The sequence below is a fragment of the Trichomycterus rosablanca genome, chromosome 24 (genome assembly GCF_030014385.1).
Source record: "Trichomycterus rosablanca isolate fTriRos1 chromosome 24, fTriRos1.hap1, whole genome shotgun sequence".
Taxonomy (NCBI): domain Eukaryota; kingdom Metazoa; phylum Chordata; class Actinopteri; order Siluriformes; family Trichomycteridae; genus Trichomycterus; species Trichomycterus rosablanca.
Genome location: NC_086011.1, coordinates 6357219 through 6374706, shown reverse-complemented (window position 1 = coordinate 6374706; position 17488 = coordinate 6357219). Strand labels below are relative to the sequence as shown.

The window sequence follows — 17488 nt, the reverse complement described above, 5'->3', positions numbered from 1 at the left end:
ATGAGTGGATAAGACACAACAGTGCTGATGGGGTTTTTAAACACCTCACTGTCACTGCTGGACTGAGAATAGTCCACTGACCAAAAATATCCAGCCAACAGCGCCCCGTGTGCAGCATCATGTGACCACTGATGAAGGTCTAGAAGATGACCAACTCAAACAGCAGCAATAGATGAGCGATCGTCTCTGACTTTACATCTACAAGGTGGACCAACTAGGTAGGAGTGTCTAATAGAGTGGACAGGGAATGGACACAGTATTTAAAAACTCCAGCAGCGCTGCTGTGTCTGATCCACTCATTCCAGCACAACACACACTAACACACCACCACCATGTCAGTGTCACTGCAGTGCTGAGAATGATCCACCACCTAAATAATACCTGCTCTGTGGGGGTCCTGACCATAAAAGAACTGGGTGAAAGCAGGCTAAAAAAGTATGCAGAAAAATAGATGGACTACAGTCAGTAATTGTAGAACTACAAAGTGCTTCTATATGGTAAGTGGAGCTGATAAAATGGACAGTGAGTGTAAAAAAGGAGGTGGTTTTAATGTTATGGCTGTTCGGTTTGTAGTTATTATTCACAATTTTTCATTCACTTTGAATAAAATTATCTAAATGCAGTATATGTCATTTAAAATCCCTGCTCTTGCTTGAAGTAAAATCCGATTTAAAGGCAGATGGTGGAGATACAGTTGAGTAGCCACTCCTGCTTCCTCCAGTCCTTCATTCCGCTTGGCAAAGGTAAGTTCAACTGGCTTGAGAGAATTTTTACTCATTAGATTTTTGTTGAGCCTTTTATTTCCCTAGAGTTCAAAAATTGGATGCTTTATATATTACATGAATGTGTGTGGGTGTACATCAATCCACTAGGATTGTTAATTCTTAATGCTAAATACTTAAAAGTTAGTTAAAATTATGACTTTACTAGTCTAATTGATAGTCTTCTGCATGGGTGGAGGAGTCTGATTTCTGGCATTTAGCAGATGCTTTTATCCAAAGCGACTTACAGTACTGTGACAGTATATTGTCTAAGCAATTGAAGTTTAAGGGCCTTGCTCAAGGGCCCAACAGTGGCAACCTGGCAGTGGCGAGATTTAAAATACTAGAGCAACTAAATGGATTATACTTATTTTACACTTAAGTGATGTCATATGGTCATTTTGTTAGTCATGCAACCTTACAACCACGATTTAAAACCTTACAAAAGTAACTTTATGTTCAGTAATATGTTGAGTAATAAAACAGTATTGCAAGCAACTCCGAAAAATAGGTACGTAAGACGCTCAGGTGGCACAACGGTAAAACACGCTAGCACACCAGAGCTGACATTTCAAACTCGTCGGTTCAAAACTCAGCTCTGCCATGCCATCCGGCTGAGCTGGGCGCCTACATGAACAACGATTGGCTGTTGTTCATACAGGGTGGGAGCCTGGGACCTCATAACTGGTGCAATTGCGACCTCTGCTGGCTGATAGATGGAGCCTGCACCAGAGATGTTCACAAGTCACAAAATACGAGTCAGTCAAGTCACGAGTTTTTAGGCTGGAGTCCGAGTCAAGTCACGAGTCAATATAATAAACACAAAACATACAGTATATTGGAAATAAACAAATAATATCTAAGTTCAGATCAAAAACAACAACAGATTAGCGACTGTATTTTGCCGTTTTACTTCGTGCCTTTACTTTCCTAGACACCAGTTAAAAGCTTAAACTGATACGTTTTGTTTTCATTGCAAAACAAAAACGCACGATAAATCAGGCAGAGCGGCCAACATCCAAAACACAGCAAAAAAAAATCCATAACACTGCTTACCTTAACGTCTGTACTTCCAGATGCTATTATATTTATAACCGTGTGTCCCATTAGGAATATAATCCGTTAGTTTGTAAATGTACATATAATTAAAAACCTCCAAACTTTTCCCGGTTGTGAAAACACGAACTCATTAGAAAGCCAATCGAGCGTTTCATTGACGCATCATCTGTGTGACGCTGCAAACTAAATAAATACAAATAAAAGCATTTCTTACTAAAAATTACAATCAGAAGGTCTGATTGGTTCAGAAAGAGATTCTTCCAACCATTAGCGCCAATTCTGTGAAGCGTTCCATTCACACCAGCCGTTCCAGTGAAGTGCACTACGTAGGGTATTCCACCATTTTAAGTGAGATTTCAATCCAAAGGAAGGAGTAAGGAGCGACGCTTTATCACTATGCCGGAAGCTGGCTGGAACATTTACCCATTGCGTGCGCTGCGGGTTAAAACGGCTGGAGCGTTATTAGAGAGAAGAAAATGACACGATCAGAATGATGTCGGATCATATACATATATAAATATAATTGTCACTCGTAACTTATGTTAACACATGCTGACTTTTGTTGTATACAAGTCATTTCAAACGAGTCCGAGTCGAGTCTGAAGTCGCTGTGTGCGACTTATGTGCGACTCGGACTCTCTGACCCATCTCTGGCCTGCACAGAGTCGAGGAATAATGCGTTGATTAGGGTGTGTCTCTCCGTACACAAAGCTGATCCGCACATGTGAAAAGATGCAGTCGGTACGGCACACGTGTCGGAGGGGGTGTGTGTCAGTCTCACTCTCCTCAATCAGAGCGGGGATCGGCATCAGTAGAGTGGAAGCGTAATGCAATTGGGTAATTAGATACGCTAAAGGAAGATGTTTATTTCCAGACAGAAATGCAAATAGAATTTGTGGAAAGTGATTTCCTGGTTCAGTGTGCTTGCATTAGAATGGATCACAGCAATCAATCAGTCTGCAACATTTCATCTAGAACGTAAATCTTTAATCCTATTGAAAGCGTCGGGTTATGTGGAATTACCCGCGACAGATTTACATTCACAGGATATGCTAGAGACACGGTGTGAAAACTCATTTAATATAGCACTACTGAACACCTAAAGCCAGATAATCAGGGCGTTCGATGAAATCCTTCTAAATCCTTATTAAATCCCTATTTCATTTTATCTTTGTTATTCCCACCTCTCATTTGCCAATTTCCTCACAATTGCTCATTTCTTTTCACTAAGTATTTCCATCATACAGTTAGAAAATGAGAGCTGACATGCTAAATTCAAGACACGTAATGACAGCTTGCCAACTTTAAACCACAGCTTGATAAAAAAACCTCAATAGACAGACTTGTGTGCCTGAAGCAGGCAGGTCACTGCGGTTCCCTGGCATAAGTGTCTTTTATACCTTTTTAACTGGTTTAGAGTCTGAGCTGGTACCCGCTTGGTCAACTGGTCATGTCTGGGAGAAGTTGGTGGGACAGGGTTTCTTCTTATTGCCTCCTTTAAAGTTTGGTCACCTCCTTGTTTCTACACACATTGTCATGTTATCAGCTCTACTTACCATATAGAAGCACTTTGTAGTTCTACAATTACTGACTGTAGTCCATCTGTTTCTCTGCATGCTTTGTTAGCCCACTTTCACCCTGTTCTTCAATGGTCAGGACTCTCCCAGGACCACTACAGAGCAGGTATTATGTGGGTGGTGGATCATTCTCAGCACTGCAGTGACACTGACATGGTGGTGGTGTGTTAGTGTGTGTTGTGCTGGTATGAGTGGATCAGACACAGCAGCACTGCTGGAGTTTTTAAATACCCCACTGTCACTGCTGGACTGAGAATAGTCCACTGACCAAAAATATATCCAGCCAACAGCGTCCCGTGGGCATCGTCCTGTGACCACTGATGATGGTCTAGAAGATGACCAACTCAAACAGCAGCAATAGATGAGCGATCGTCTCTGACTTTACATCTACAAGGTGGACCGACTAGGTAGGAGTGTCTAATAGCGTGGACAGTGAGTGGACACGGTATTTAAAAACTCCAGCAGTGCTGCTGTGTCTGATCCACTCATACCAGCACAACACACACTAACACACCACCACCAAGTCAGTGTCACTGCAGTGCTGAGAATGATCCACCACCTAAATAATACCTGCTCTGTGGTGGTTCTGTGGGGGTCCTGACCATTGAAGAACAGGGTGAAAGCAGGCTAAAAAGGTATGTAGAGAAATAGATGGACTACAGACAGTAATTGTAGAGCTACAAAGTGCTTCTATATGGTAGGTGGAGCTGATAAAATCGACAGTGAGTGTAGAAACAAGGAGGTGGTTTTAATGTTATGGCTGATCAGTGTCGTGTGACTCTCCATATGCAGTACAGCTCTCTTTGAAAACACACTGCTGGATGGTTTAAAGAAGCAACCAGCAACTCTTCATGTCGGAGGAGACAGGTGCTTGTATGCAGCATGGAGAAAAATAGTAGTGAGGAATTTAAATTGAATAGATTGGGAAATTAAGAAGCCTAAGTCATAAACAGAACTAACTTCTAGCTCACTGTAGTCCTTCTGTCCTTATTTGGCTGGCTCGTGCATAAATGGCAGATATCATGAAGGTTTACATTTGTCAGCTGACGTAGTGGTAGCCACTATTAGTCAACCTGACAGCTTTTAATACCAAGTGAGCGTTCATGAAGCCACAGCATTTGCATTCGCTCAGCTCCTGCTTACTCACAGCTATCATGGCCCCGTTCCATTTTCCACTTTCCAATCGTACAACAGTAAGCAGTGTGTATAAACAAATGTTAGAATCAGCAAATCAATAACAGATCCTTGAGTTGTGGGTAATAGTTAGTGGGATTTTTGCAATATTCTGGACTTCTGCATTAATTGCCCGGAAATGTGTTTAAATATCTGTACAAACACATTGCTTAATCAATCGTTTGCAGTCCAGATTGGAAAGTAGGTAAACTTTTGGGCTAACTAACCCAATTCTTGTTTTAATTAATGACGGGGTTAAAGGTGTGGGTTGAAGAGGTGCAAAGATGAGAACCGTAGTTCAGTCAAAGCAAAATTTCGATTTCACATGAGTATTTTCACATGAGAAGCTGCAAAACCACTTTTGCACTGCTGTGCCATCGTTACCTATGGAGTGTGGCGGTGCCGCTTAGCGTGCTGCTGCGCTTCCTTACTCTAGTTCACCTGAATGAATTGTCATTTTCAAGTCTCCAATGAGACAAACTATTTGATATTTGATATTTACATTTTCAGCATTTAGCAGACGCTTTTATCCAAAGCGACTTACACAATAAGTTGAACACGATGAGCAGTTGAGGGTTAAGGGCCTTGCTCAGGGACCCAACAGTGGCAACTTGGTGGTGGTGGGGCTTGAACCGGCAACCTTCTGTTTACTAGTCCAGTACCTTAACCACTGAGCTATCACTGCCCTGATATGGCGTGGTAGAGGTGATCCAGGCAGTACGAACAACGCTTAATGTGAAAAATAAAGCAAAACCTGCTCGATGACATTTCAGCGGTACAGGGCACCACAGAGCGGTACAGGTTCAGTGAAACGTAAAAAGCACCAAGGTTCTAAGAAGCCCGAAAAGAACCGGTTCAAGAACCAAAGTTCTTTCGGTCAACAGGGTAACTACCTAAATGGATCTAAAAAGAATAATCTCAAAGCTATTTACACCACAAACTTTAGCACAATGGGTTACGTTATCATTAGGGATGTAACAATACACTCTACCCATGATGCGATGCGATTCACAATACTGGGTTCACGATACGATTTTTTTCCTGTTTTTTTTTTTTTTTTTTTTTAACAAAATGAAATTGAAGACAAATTATGACAAAGTTTCCTTTTATTATTTCTCTTAAAAAAAAAAAAATACTGTATTTGTGCTTATCGTTTATTTATCTAAATAATGAACGCCCTTTTATTTCTGAGGTAGGTATGCAAAACAATGCTGCACATTTCCCTTCTTGTGTAAAAACAAACTGAAATGAAAGAAATCCCACATTAAATAAATAAATGAATAAAACAAATAAAGAAAGTATCTTCACATAAATACATTTAGCTGGAAAATTCCAAACCTGGCAACCCTGTAGTGACGTCAACCAGGCGGGGTGAATAGTGCCAGTTCCCTCTGCTGTTTAAAGTGAATATCGATTCATTATACATGTAAACCGACTTGAATCGTTACACACGTGAATCGATTTTTAACTGTCTTGTGGTGCATCGTTACATCCCTAATTATCATTGAGCTCACTGCCACCTAGTAAAACTACTTGCAATTACTCTGAATTACTAACAAATGCAGACTGATCAGGAGGCATTGTGGCAGGGGGGCCACCTCTGGATGATTATTATCCATCCAATATTGTCTACACATGCCAACAGAAATTACCAAAATGCATTCTATAAATGGCTACACACTTATGAAAACATAATTTGCGTTATATTGGTCGGTATTGCCATTTTTTTCACTTGCTCTGGTAGCCTTTTACAGCTTGACATGCCAAGTTTGCAGTTTGGAACCTCTTTTTTCTTGGTGGAAACACACTGAACCGGTTCAAAATCTAGTTCGTGAACAAGAACAGAGCCGGTTCTACATCGGTGGAAAAGGGCTGAGTGTAACTTCCCTCGTTTACATGCACTTACCAATAAGGCTTCATTACATACAGCCATATATGAAATAGAGGTGTGTACATTTGTACTGTAGTTGAGGAGCAGCCCTATTATGGATGCACAAAACATCAAAAAAGACTGTTAACCAATCAGAGCCAACTGAAAAAGATCAAAACCCCTGGGTGTTTACAACCAGCAAAATCTTACTAGCATTGAACTTACCCGAGTGTGGTCATTGTAACGATGGTGTACCAAAAGGACGCAGGAATGCTAGTAAACTTGCTTGAGCTTGATCCCTTCTCAGCATAGAACATAACTGTGGCGAAGATGATGATGGCCATGGTAAGGGAGAAAAGTAGGAACCCAAGCTCAGAGGCACAGCTCTTCAGTGTGTATCCTAGTATGCGAAGACCTTGAGAGTGGCGCGAGAACTTAAAGATTCGAAAGACCCGAAAGACCCGAAGCGTCACGAAGGCGCCGCTGACGTCCTCGTTGTCGGTCATGACCAGGCCAATGTAGTAGGGCAGGATGGCAACTACGTCAATGATGCTCATCACTGAGCGCATGAAGCGGTATCGACTGGGTGCGGCGAACAGGCGAAGCAGGTACTCCACAGTGAAGATCATCACACATGCCGTGTCCATGCAGAAGAAGGCCACGGTGTAGCGCTCGCCACATGGCACTTCTTTCTGGCTTGGCGAAGAGCCACACGGTACAGTCTCTACCACGTTGGTGATGACGGAAACAGCGATAAAGAAACCGGTAACATAGTAGAACACCAGGGCCATGGTACTAGTATGCGGGTTCTCAAAGGCCCTCCACATGGTCTGTCGGAAGGTCATATTGGGAAGCTTAGTATCTTTGTTCTCCTCCTGGTCGTCCATGAGGCGTTCAACATTCTCCCGCTTGCGGTCCTTATATTCTTCATAACAGCAGTCACCGATGATCTCTGGGATGATCCCGAAGAAGGCGAGCTCCTCATCGTAGGCCGAGATGCACTCATGCCGGGGGTAATGTAGCTTCCCAGTTCGATAGAAATTAAGCACGCTGCGGAAGGCATCTGGATCACGGTCGAAGAAGTACTCTTTGGTGTCTTCGTTGTAGAAGAATTCTTTCTCAGTGCTGCCAAGCAGGGTGTCAGGGTAACGGTCCAGCGTGGTCCTCCAGGTCTGGAAGCGTCGCCCACTGACATTAAGAACAATCAGCTCATCCTGCTTCTTGGTATGTTTGATGGGTGCAATAGGCATGGGGCAATTGGCCACTGGCATCCAGCCGATGGCAGCTGCGCGGGCAAAAGGAAGCCACGCTGCTACTCCGGTTGCCATGTTTAATGCAACATGGGATACTTTAAATAAAGGCCTCTTCAAAATCTGCCATCATCTATTCGGGAAGATAAAAAGAAGCATAATTAGTCTGACTGGCATAAAGAAATATGCATGATAATATATTCAGTGTCATGAATATTTGCTAGTAAATATTATATAATTATTTGAATGTAATAATACATTTCACTACCCAAAACATGACAGATTGTGCCAGACATTAATAAATATATTTTTAATTCTTTACATTGTAGTTCAATTAAAATTAATGATTTTGAAAAAGGATTCTGGCCTTATCATAGTAGTATTCACAGCTCACATACCCAGCCCATATTGATCTTAAAAGCATACCATCACATATAATATTGCAACGTCTCGTTTTCATTAACATAAAATCATGCCAAACTACACAATCTGCCCAAAAGTATGTAGACACGAGAGCGTAAGCATGAGAACATCTCATTCCAAAACCAATAGGCATTAGTATAAAGTTGCCCCACTTATGCGGTTAAAACCTTCCGTTCTTTTAGGAAGGCTTTTCATGAAGCTTTGAATTATTTCTGTGTCAATTTGTGCCCATTCAGGCAAAACAAATTTTTTTTTTTTCTGTTTTATTTCTGCATCTTCTCCCATTTTCTCCCAATTGTGTGTAGTCAATTTGTCTTTCGCTGCTGGGAGATCCCTGATTGCAGGCGAGGTGGGTACAGTGGTCCCTCGCTACTTCGCGGTTCGCTTTTCGCGGACTCGCTGTTTCGCGGGTTTTCACTTAAATATTAGTGTAAAATATTTATCGCGGTATTTTTGCTGTTAAAAGAAACAGGTACAGTGGGAAAGGTTATTAAGGGAATGGGAAAGTGTTATGTAGTGTATAAGTGAGTGGGGAGGGTTTATAAAAACTTAAAATAGTGTATAACTACTAAAATAATGTATAAATATTAAAATAGATATAGCGTCGCTACTTCGCAGATTTTCACTTATCGCGGGTGGTCCTGGAACGTAACACCCGCGATAAGTGAGGGATCACTGTATATTGCTTTTTTAACTTAGCGGAATCCTTTTTCACCCATGCATTCTGCACAGGAGCCTCTCTATCTGCCAATCGGGCTCCTTACACAGCGATTGAAGACCGCATAGTCCGGTCATCCCACCCTAGCAGAAACGTGTCCGCTGCAGACACTGGCAATTATGCCCACTAGATGGCAACACAGAGTTTCAAACTGAGGAGTTCACTGGCGTGCTTGTGGAATATGGAATATTCCGCTGCGTCACCTGGACACCTACAGAACTGCATTTGTGAGGTCAAACACTGATGGATAAAAACGCCTGGCTCACAGTCGATATTCCAATTTATTTTAAAGGGAATAATTCAGTTGTGGTCGGAGCCCAGTGCAGGCTACTAAAGTTATTCCACACACAAGTCAAACTTTGTCCTAACAGAGCTTGTTTTGTGCATTTATTGTGGATTGTGGACATCACTTAACAGAGCTGCTGTACGTACAACTCCAAATCAGAAAAAGCTGGGGCAGTATGGAAAATGCAAATAAAAAATATATTTCACTGTTAATATACATTCATCCCTGCCTATCAGGCCTGCAACACAGTACAAAATAAGTTGAGACGAGGGCAATTAGGGGCTAGTTTTGAGATTAAAAAAACTAATTAATCATGTGCTTTCAAACAGATGATGTTAACTGATGATAAAGTAAATATAAGATTTATTAACTTTTTCTGACTGGGTTGCAATTTACCACCCAGTATGTCTTAACAGAACAGACTAAATACAAATAAATAAATCCAAATAAAAAAGTAAAGTCTGTTACAATTACTCAGTCACAGAAGAACACATAGAGAATCACAATGTCTCTTACAATTAACCTGTTCCTACTCTAACACTTACTCTTGGTATAAAATGTCTTGCCATGTCAATGCTAATGACAAAATTGGTTTGTTCCTCTTATATTTATATTTAGACAAATGGGTACTACTTTTTACCCAGTGTCAGACAAACCCACCGCTAACAGGTGTCAGCAGTTTCATTACAATGCCCAAGGGGTGGCACTGTGGCTAAGTGGGTAGCACTGTCGCCTCACAGCGAGAAGGTCCTGGGTTCAATCCCCAGGTGGGACGGTCCGGGTCCTTTCTGTGTGGAGTTTGCATGTTCTCCCTGTGTCTGCGTGGGTTTCCTCCGGGAGCTCTGGTTTCCTCCCACAGTCCAAAGACATGCAAGTGAGGTGAACTGGAGATACTAAATTGTCCAGGACTGTGTTTGATATAACCTTGTGTAATGAGTAACTACCGTTCCTGTCATGAATGTAACCAAAGTGTAAAACATGAAGTTAAAATCCTAATAAACAAACAAACAAACAAACAAACCCACCGCTAACAGGTGTCGGCAGTTTCATTACCGTGCACCATGAACAAAGCAACGTCCAAGGGGCGGCAAGGTGGCTAAGTGGGTAGCACTGTCGCCTCACAGCAAGAAGGTCCTGGGTTCGATCCCCAGGTGTGTAGTTTGCATGTTCTCCCCGTGTCTGTGTGGGTTTCCTCCAGGAACCCCCGTGTCTGAACTGTGGGAGGAAACCGGAGCTCCTGGAGGAAACCCACACAAAGACGTGCAAGTGAGGTGAACTGGAGATACCAAATTGACTACATTAAACTTGTGAACTGATGAATCTTGTGTAATGAGATGAATGTAACCACAGTGTAAAACATGACGTTAAATCATAATAAATAAATAAAATAAATACCTGTTGAGCCATGAAGCAAACCTGTACCTGTATAAATCTGTACTGAACATCAGTCACAGTCCAAACTGCAGTTTTTCCACTATTATTAAATGCCAAATTAGAGAGTGTTAACCTGTAAACCTGTCAAGCATATTTCCTTTAATAAAGGATGTAAATACAACTAATAAATTGTCTACAAGTGGCATATTGCAGTAGACAGTATTTGGAGATACAGAGTCGGACTTGTGGTACTCACCCAAAGTAAGAGTGCAAGCAGGAAAAAAGAGACGAGATGTTTCTGTGCAAAGCAACACTTTTAAAAATAAGTAAATAAATAAAAGTCCTTCTTCAAGCATAAAGCAGTTCTGGACCGAATAAAATAAGAAAACAAGGTAAAGAAAAAAAAAAGGAAATTAAAGAGGAAACTGACGAGACAGAAAAAGAGGAAAGATGTTTGGGCTCGACGCACGATTTAAAGTCGGAGCTGGAACGAGGGTACCGTGTCATTTCTGCAGTCCTGCACTCCTACATCACTCCTCCGGCTCTCTTACCTCCATGAAAGCGAAATGAAGTAGTAAAAAGTCGAGCACACCTGCTACCATCATACTCCTCCATCCTCTCTCCATCCCCTCTCTCTCTCTCTTTCTATTCCTCTCTCTCTTGCGCGCGCGCGCTCTCTCGCTCATTTCTGCCCTCGCGCACTCCCCTCGCGCGAGCTCTGTAACCCAAGCCGCATACTACCATACTACCATACTAACAAGTACACCAGAATAGTGTGATTCCTGTCGTAGTGAGTCTTAATCCTGTACTTCTGTACTACACAGTACGCTCCAGGAATACGCCAGTGCTACAGGTGGTGTCTCAAACTGCACAGAGTATTAAATACGTATTAAATGTTTTGAACATACTTAAACAAACACTGACCCATAGTAGGCTTTGATATTTTTTGTGAATTATGTTAAACTAATTCAAATATTCAAATGTTATACATTCCAAGGTATATACCGTGGTACCTTGAAACTCGACGTTAATTGAGTTTCAAGGTATTTTTCTCCCATAATTATTTATAGGAAACCTGTTAATGCGTTCCATGGTCCTGAGGAACTGCACATATTTTGGGCTAAGTTAAAATAATGAGGTCGTTTTTGACACTTATACACTAATATAATATAAAAAACACCCGTCTGTAATCTGTTTGCTAGACCATTTTCTAACAAATAACCCACCTCCTGTTACATGATCTCTCTTTTCACTGCATTGACTCGGTGAGCAAGCTGTTTGATTGGAAGTGCCGAAGTAACCATGATGTCATGCTGCAAGACATTAGTACAGGAAGGGACGTAACAAGTGGGGGCTCATCCGGGATCAACAAAGAATCAACCTCATCTTCTCCCCGACATACAATTGAAAAACAGTTAAAATTCATATAAAAATACAATAAAACCTGCACTTTATTTTTATATGACAAGCATTTGGCCTGGAAAAGCTGATTCTAACAATTTCTTAGAACCCTCCACTATAACACAAGGTACACAGCTAAACACAGAGTGGATTTGATGTTATTTGTATATTCACAATTAAATGTGACGCTTACCGCACCGTTCAAGCGCTGAACAAAGCGGCTGTTCATTGTTAATTTGAAACAAAATAAATAATTTTTTATAAGGCTGAGCATTTCAAATTTTAGGGAGCATCGAGTTCAAGGGTACAAATTTCTCCCCGAAATGCGTTGAGTTTAGGGGACGTCGAGTTACAAGGTACCACTGGACATATGTTTTGCCCTGATTTGTTTTTTTATTAATTCATTATTTATTTTAGTAATTATTTAGTTCTGATCTGGGTCACAGTCTATCACATTACAGACATAACACACCTAACTACACCTAAGGCAATTGAAAAACAGTTCAAATTAATATAAAATACAATAAAACCTGCACTTTATTTTTTACGATAAGCATTTTAGACCCAGAAAAGCTGATTCTAACAATTTCTCAGAACCACGGTTTATTACATTACAAACATAACACACCTAACTAAACCCAAGGCCGTAACAAAATGTGTTTATTATCCCAATCACAAGCAGCCTTTATGTTAATGTATAGTAAAAACAATATATTCCCCAACACACTGGGGGAAATCACTAGTTATTAATTCAGTCTGAGAAAATACAGTTGAAGTGAAAAAGTTACATGTACATTTTTACAGATGTAAGTATGAATTTCATTTCCTCAGATTTTTAGTGTGTTTAAAAGATGTTTGACTTTCTATTTTGATATTGTTTTATACTTTCAGTAGTTTCAGTAGTACTAGTAGAGTGTATGGGGCCCAATTTCTTATAAATTGAAATATATCTCTCTTACAGTGCGTAACCTTTTCGCTATTCCACAACCTTAATTTCATATTACTTTTCCCCCACTATCCAAGGAACAATTGAAAATAAATGACTAAAAAATATGAGAAATGGCTGGCATATCCAGATTGTCAGAGTGAGTATGAAGGGAGATTGGCCTGTCCATCAGTAAAGAAAAAAAAAGATTAGATTTCCCTCATGCTTTAATCCCTATATCCTGAGGACAGGACACATTTTCTCAAAATCCCTTCCATCTAAAATATACTTCCCCTGTCATGGGTAAATCTTGAAAGAGATCTAATTTTGAATTCATTTGAATTAAATTTATTGCAGTGACAGCAATCGGAAGCTGAGATATTAATGTACTTTTAAAAAGTAGCACATGGGTTATATATGAATGCATTATTTTACTACATGGACAGCCATTGCATTTATTTGAAATACTGGTTTAATGTGGCTAATTTAATATCCAAAAGATCCAAATATGGTTTATATAACATTGTACAGTACTATTAAACAGTATTTGCCCAATATTTACACAAAAACTGAACATAAGACAAAGACAACATAAATTATCACTAAATATATTTTGAACAAACATTTTATTTATTGCAGGGAAAAAGCTGTCCAGCACCCATCACTGGACTAAGGTACATTAGACAGGTCCAGGTATGGTATCTGCCAGCCGCTAGACATTATTTAAAAACACTTGTTGTGAATTAGTCTGGCTCAGAAGTGCCAGAAGTTGCATTTTCAAAAAGGATAATAGGTAATGCTTTAATATAAATAAATTGTACTTTATTTTTAAATATTAATCATGTGATGTTTTCTATGACCCTGCGTGTCACTCAGTAGACGAGTGCAAGTGTTATCATTCAAAAGCTCTGAATAGGAAATGGTCTAAATTATACATGAGCAATTAGATAAAGAAATATATGTTATCTATGCGTGTACTGTGCTTCTAGGATCATGCCTCAGAGCACATTCTGGATATTAATGAGGAGCCATGAGTCATTTTATAGAAGGAACAAATTCTTTCATTTTACATCAGTGAAGGGTCTCTTATCATGACTTCCCTCTAAGTGCTTCTGAAATTTGGAGGGTTACGGGCGTAGTGCTCTGAGAAATAAATGAGGGTGCTAGGCATCAAGAGAACCATGCCAAAAATAGTAAGCTATGGTGACACAACATAAATTATTCTGCGCTACACAAGGGAAGCCAGAGACGGTATTTAGTTAAAGACTGTCGCCCGAAACTACTGATTTCATACCGGTTCATCAATGTCACACCACGCTTGCATTACTTTTGAGTACTAAATGTGTTTAGATGTGATGCAAACTTTATAATCTTTATTGAATGTCAATGTAAAAATCAATGAAGAAATATACATAAATATACAGAGTCGAGGTTAAAAATAGTGAATAGGCTATAACAGCAATAACAGCCTCTACTTACCTGGTAAGAATTGTGCAATTAGTAATTTCAGGCAATAATTTTGAACAAGATGACCTGGTAATTTGAAATGATCTAAATATTATCCAATGCACATTAGCAACAGCTTGTGGCTGAAACAATGTAGTTTTAAATTTAAATGTAGTTAAAAACTCCATCAGCGCTGCTGTGTCCACTCATACCAGCACAACACACACTAACACACCACCACCATGTCAGTGTCACTGCAGTGCTGAGAATGATCCACCACCTAAATAATATCTGCTCTGTGGTGGTCCTGTGGGGGTCCTGACCATTGAAGAACAGGGTGAAAGGGGGCTAACAAAGCATGCAGAGAAACAGATGGACAACACTCAGTAATTGAAGAACTACAAAGTGCTCCTATATGGTAAGTGGAGCTGATAAAATGGACAGTAAGTGTAGAAACAAAGGGTGGTGTTAATGTTATGTCTGATCGGTGTATATAGGCAGTTGTAGCCTAGTGATTTAGGTACAGGACTAGTAATCAGAAGATCTCTGGTTCAAGCCCCACCACTGCCAGGTTGCTGCTGTGAGGAAGGCCCTCAATGCTCAGACTGTATACTGTCACAGTACTGTAAGGTATCTGCTAAGTGCTAATAACATAATGTAAATATTAGATCACTACTGGCTATAAGATCTGACAAAAACTCGAAGGAAAAAGTCCTTCAGAGGCTGAGATGAGTCTAACCTGGTGGTGAAAATCTGGGATTTAAATCCTCTTATTTAAGGTCTTATCCTTACTAAGCAGTTTAACTACATCATCTTATCTGCCTGTAAGCCTGGGCATTGTGCTAACTTCCTCTCATAACATGCACACAACATGAGCTTTACGATATTTTATATTTTTAACATAGTGGGACAGTGAAGCATTTGCCACTTTGTAATGTTGCCATTCCTTTTCACCACATTTAAAAGACGTTTTGGCAGCGAGGAGACCAAGTGATTTAGTGTTTCAGCTTTTATTTTGTCTCATTCTTCCTGCAAACACGTCTTAAGATGTGTAGCAGTACGGGGTCGCATTTTTAGTTTCAAAATCCTCCACACATTCCCTTATAGGGGAACAGTTCAGGACTGCAGGCAGGCCAGCCCAGTACCCGTACCCTCTTCTTCCACAGCCATGCCTTTGTAATGTGGTTTTGCATCGTCTTGTTGAAAAATGCTGGACGTCCCTGGAAAAGATGACGTCCTGAAGGCAGCAGATGTTGCTCTAAGATCTCAAGGTACTTTTCTGCATTAATGCGGCGTCACAGAAGTGTAAATGACTTTTGCCAAGGGCACTGACACAGCCCCAAATCATGACAGACCCTAGTTTTTGGACTTGTTGTTTATAACAGTCTGGGTGGTCCTTGATCCGAAGCACAAGGCATCCTTTTTTTTTTCTTTTTTTTTTCCTTTTTCAAAAAAAGACCTGGAATGCTGATTCATCTGACCACAATACACGTTTCCACTGTGTGATGGTCCATCCAAGATGCCTCCGAGCCCAGAGAAGTCGACGCTGCTTTTGGAAATGGATAACATAAAACTTTACTGTGCAAAAAAGAAGCCTTAAGTGGCATTTGTGCATGTAACTGTGTATTGTGGTAGTAGGAATGGAGGTATATTAATAAATGAAATGAAGTTGAGCAGACAAAACATAAAATATCTTGGGTTCAAACTGTCTACAATCAAATAAAAGTCAAAGCAAATGTAAGGAACACTGCATTTTCATTTTATCTGCATTTCCATACTGTCCCAACTTTTTCTGATTTGGGGTTGTATTTAGATTAAAGCCAAATAATGTTTTAAAGTCATAATATCTGCTGCACGTTGTTGGGTATAGGGATGGCGGGATCCAGAATGATATTGCAGCATTACCAGCAGTATCAACCAATGACAAACAATTTTACAAGACAAGGTGCATCATATGCATCAAAAGGTCTTTTTTTATGATGTTCGCTTAAGATGATAATGTTCCCACCCATACATGCTACTTGAATTAATCAAGAGGGATTTAATGAGCACCATGATATGATTAAGTCAGTCTCCCTCCATGGTTTTATTTGTTAATACTGTATAATATTTCCAAAAGGATTATCACATATTTTCTACCCCAGCCATTTTTAATAACTAATGATTCGAAATGAAATCTTAAAATAAAATAGCAGGTGGAAAAATAATGTAATTTTATTATAATTATAGCTTTTAAAGATCAGATCTATTTATTTTGAATCATTCTTGGATTTCTTCAAAGCTCTTTTTATCTCACAACAACAAGACGAACGATGTGAGGAATGATCTACGCTGAGACTCTAAACTGAAAGGTCTAAACTGGATTACGGACTATGTGCCGTGAATATATTTTTGCATTTGCATTTTGATAAGTGAACTACCAGTCACTCCGGTGAAGTTTTATCATTCATAACGGAGCTTCAGTACTGTGAACCTGTGCTTTAACGTTCATTAAGTTTGTGATAGCTGCAATTTTTCACATCACATACGGGCCCTTTTTTATATTCACTGTTTTATTGTTAAACTGATTTGTGAGGCTTGGTTTTGAATATTTCGATGCTCTGAGGGCTTGGCTGCTTTAAGTGCCCGTGGTAATTTGCATTGATCTGATGAGAGAATTTGGGATTCACAAAGTCCCACAGCTGATCTATTTATACAATCAGTTTTGAAGTCGTCACTTCATTTATTAGTCTCCTTTTTATATAATTAATACACTTACAGCCTGCAGGAAGCCACCTGTTGGGGGTCAATAACTGTGTACTTATTTTATTTGCTTGTGAGACCAGCGTGACATTATATAACTTTTTTATTTATTTTTTTACATACTGTGGTTTGAAAAAAATATTTTGAACCATTTTCCCAAATGCACCACTGTCATAAATTGAGATTTAAATACTTTTTTATGCATTTTCTTCCTTTTTTCCCGATTTTTCACCCAATTGCGTTATGCTTCCTCTCTACTGGTGCTGACCCTTGTCCCAACTGAGGGGAGTGAACACGTGCATAGTAGCCGACTGCATCTTTTCACCTGCATGAGGCGAGTTCATATGCGGATCAGCCTTGCGCACGGAGATCCACACCCTGATCAATGCATTATTTCTCCTCTCTGTGCAGACACCATCAATCAGCCAGCAGAGGTCATAATTGCATCAGTTATGAGGAATCCCTATCCGGCTCCCTCCCTGG

At 40.1% G+C, this 17488-nt stretch overlaps 1 protein-coding gene across 1 annotated transcript in view; it reads right to left on the bottom strand.

Annotated features, from left to right (window-relative positions):
• Positions 1–7768, bottom strand: part of LOC134301612 (potassium voltage-gated channel subfamily D member 3-like) — an 81327-nt gene extending 73559 nt beyond the window's left edge. The window contains exon 1 of the mRNA XM_062986398.1: positions 6666–7768. Coding sequence (XP_062842468.1) covers positions 6666–7768 — 1103 coding nt within the window. The remainder of the gene's footprint in view (positions 1–6665) is intronic.
• Between the last annotated feature and the right edge of the window lie 9720 nt (positions 7769–17488).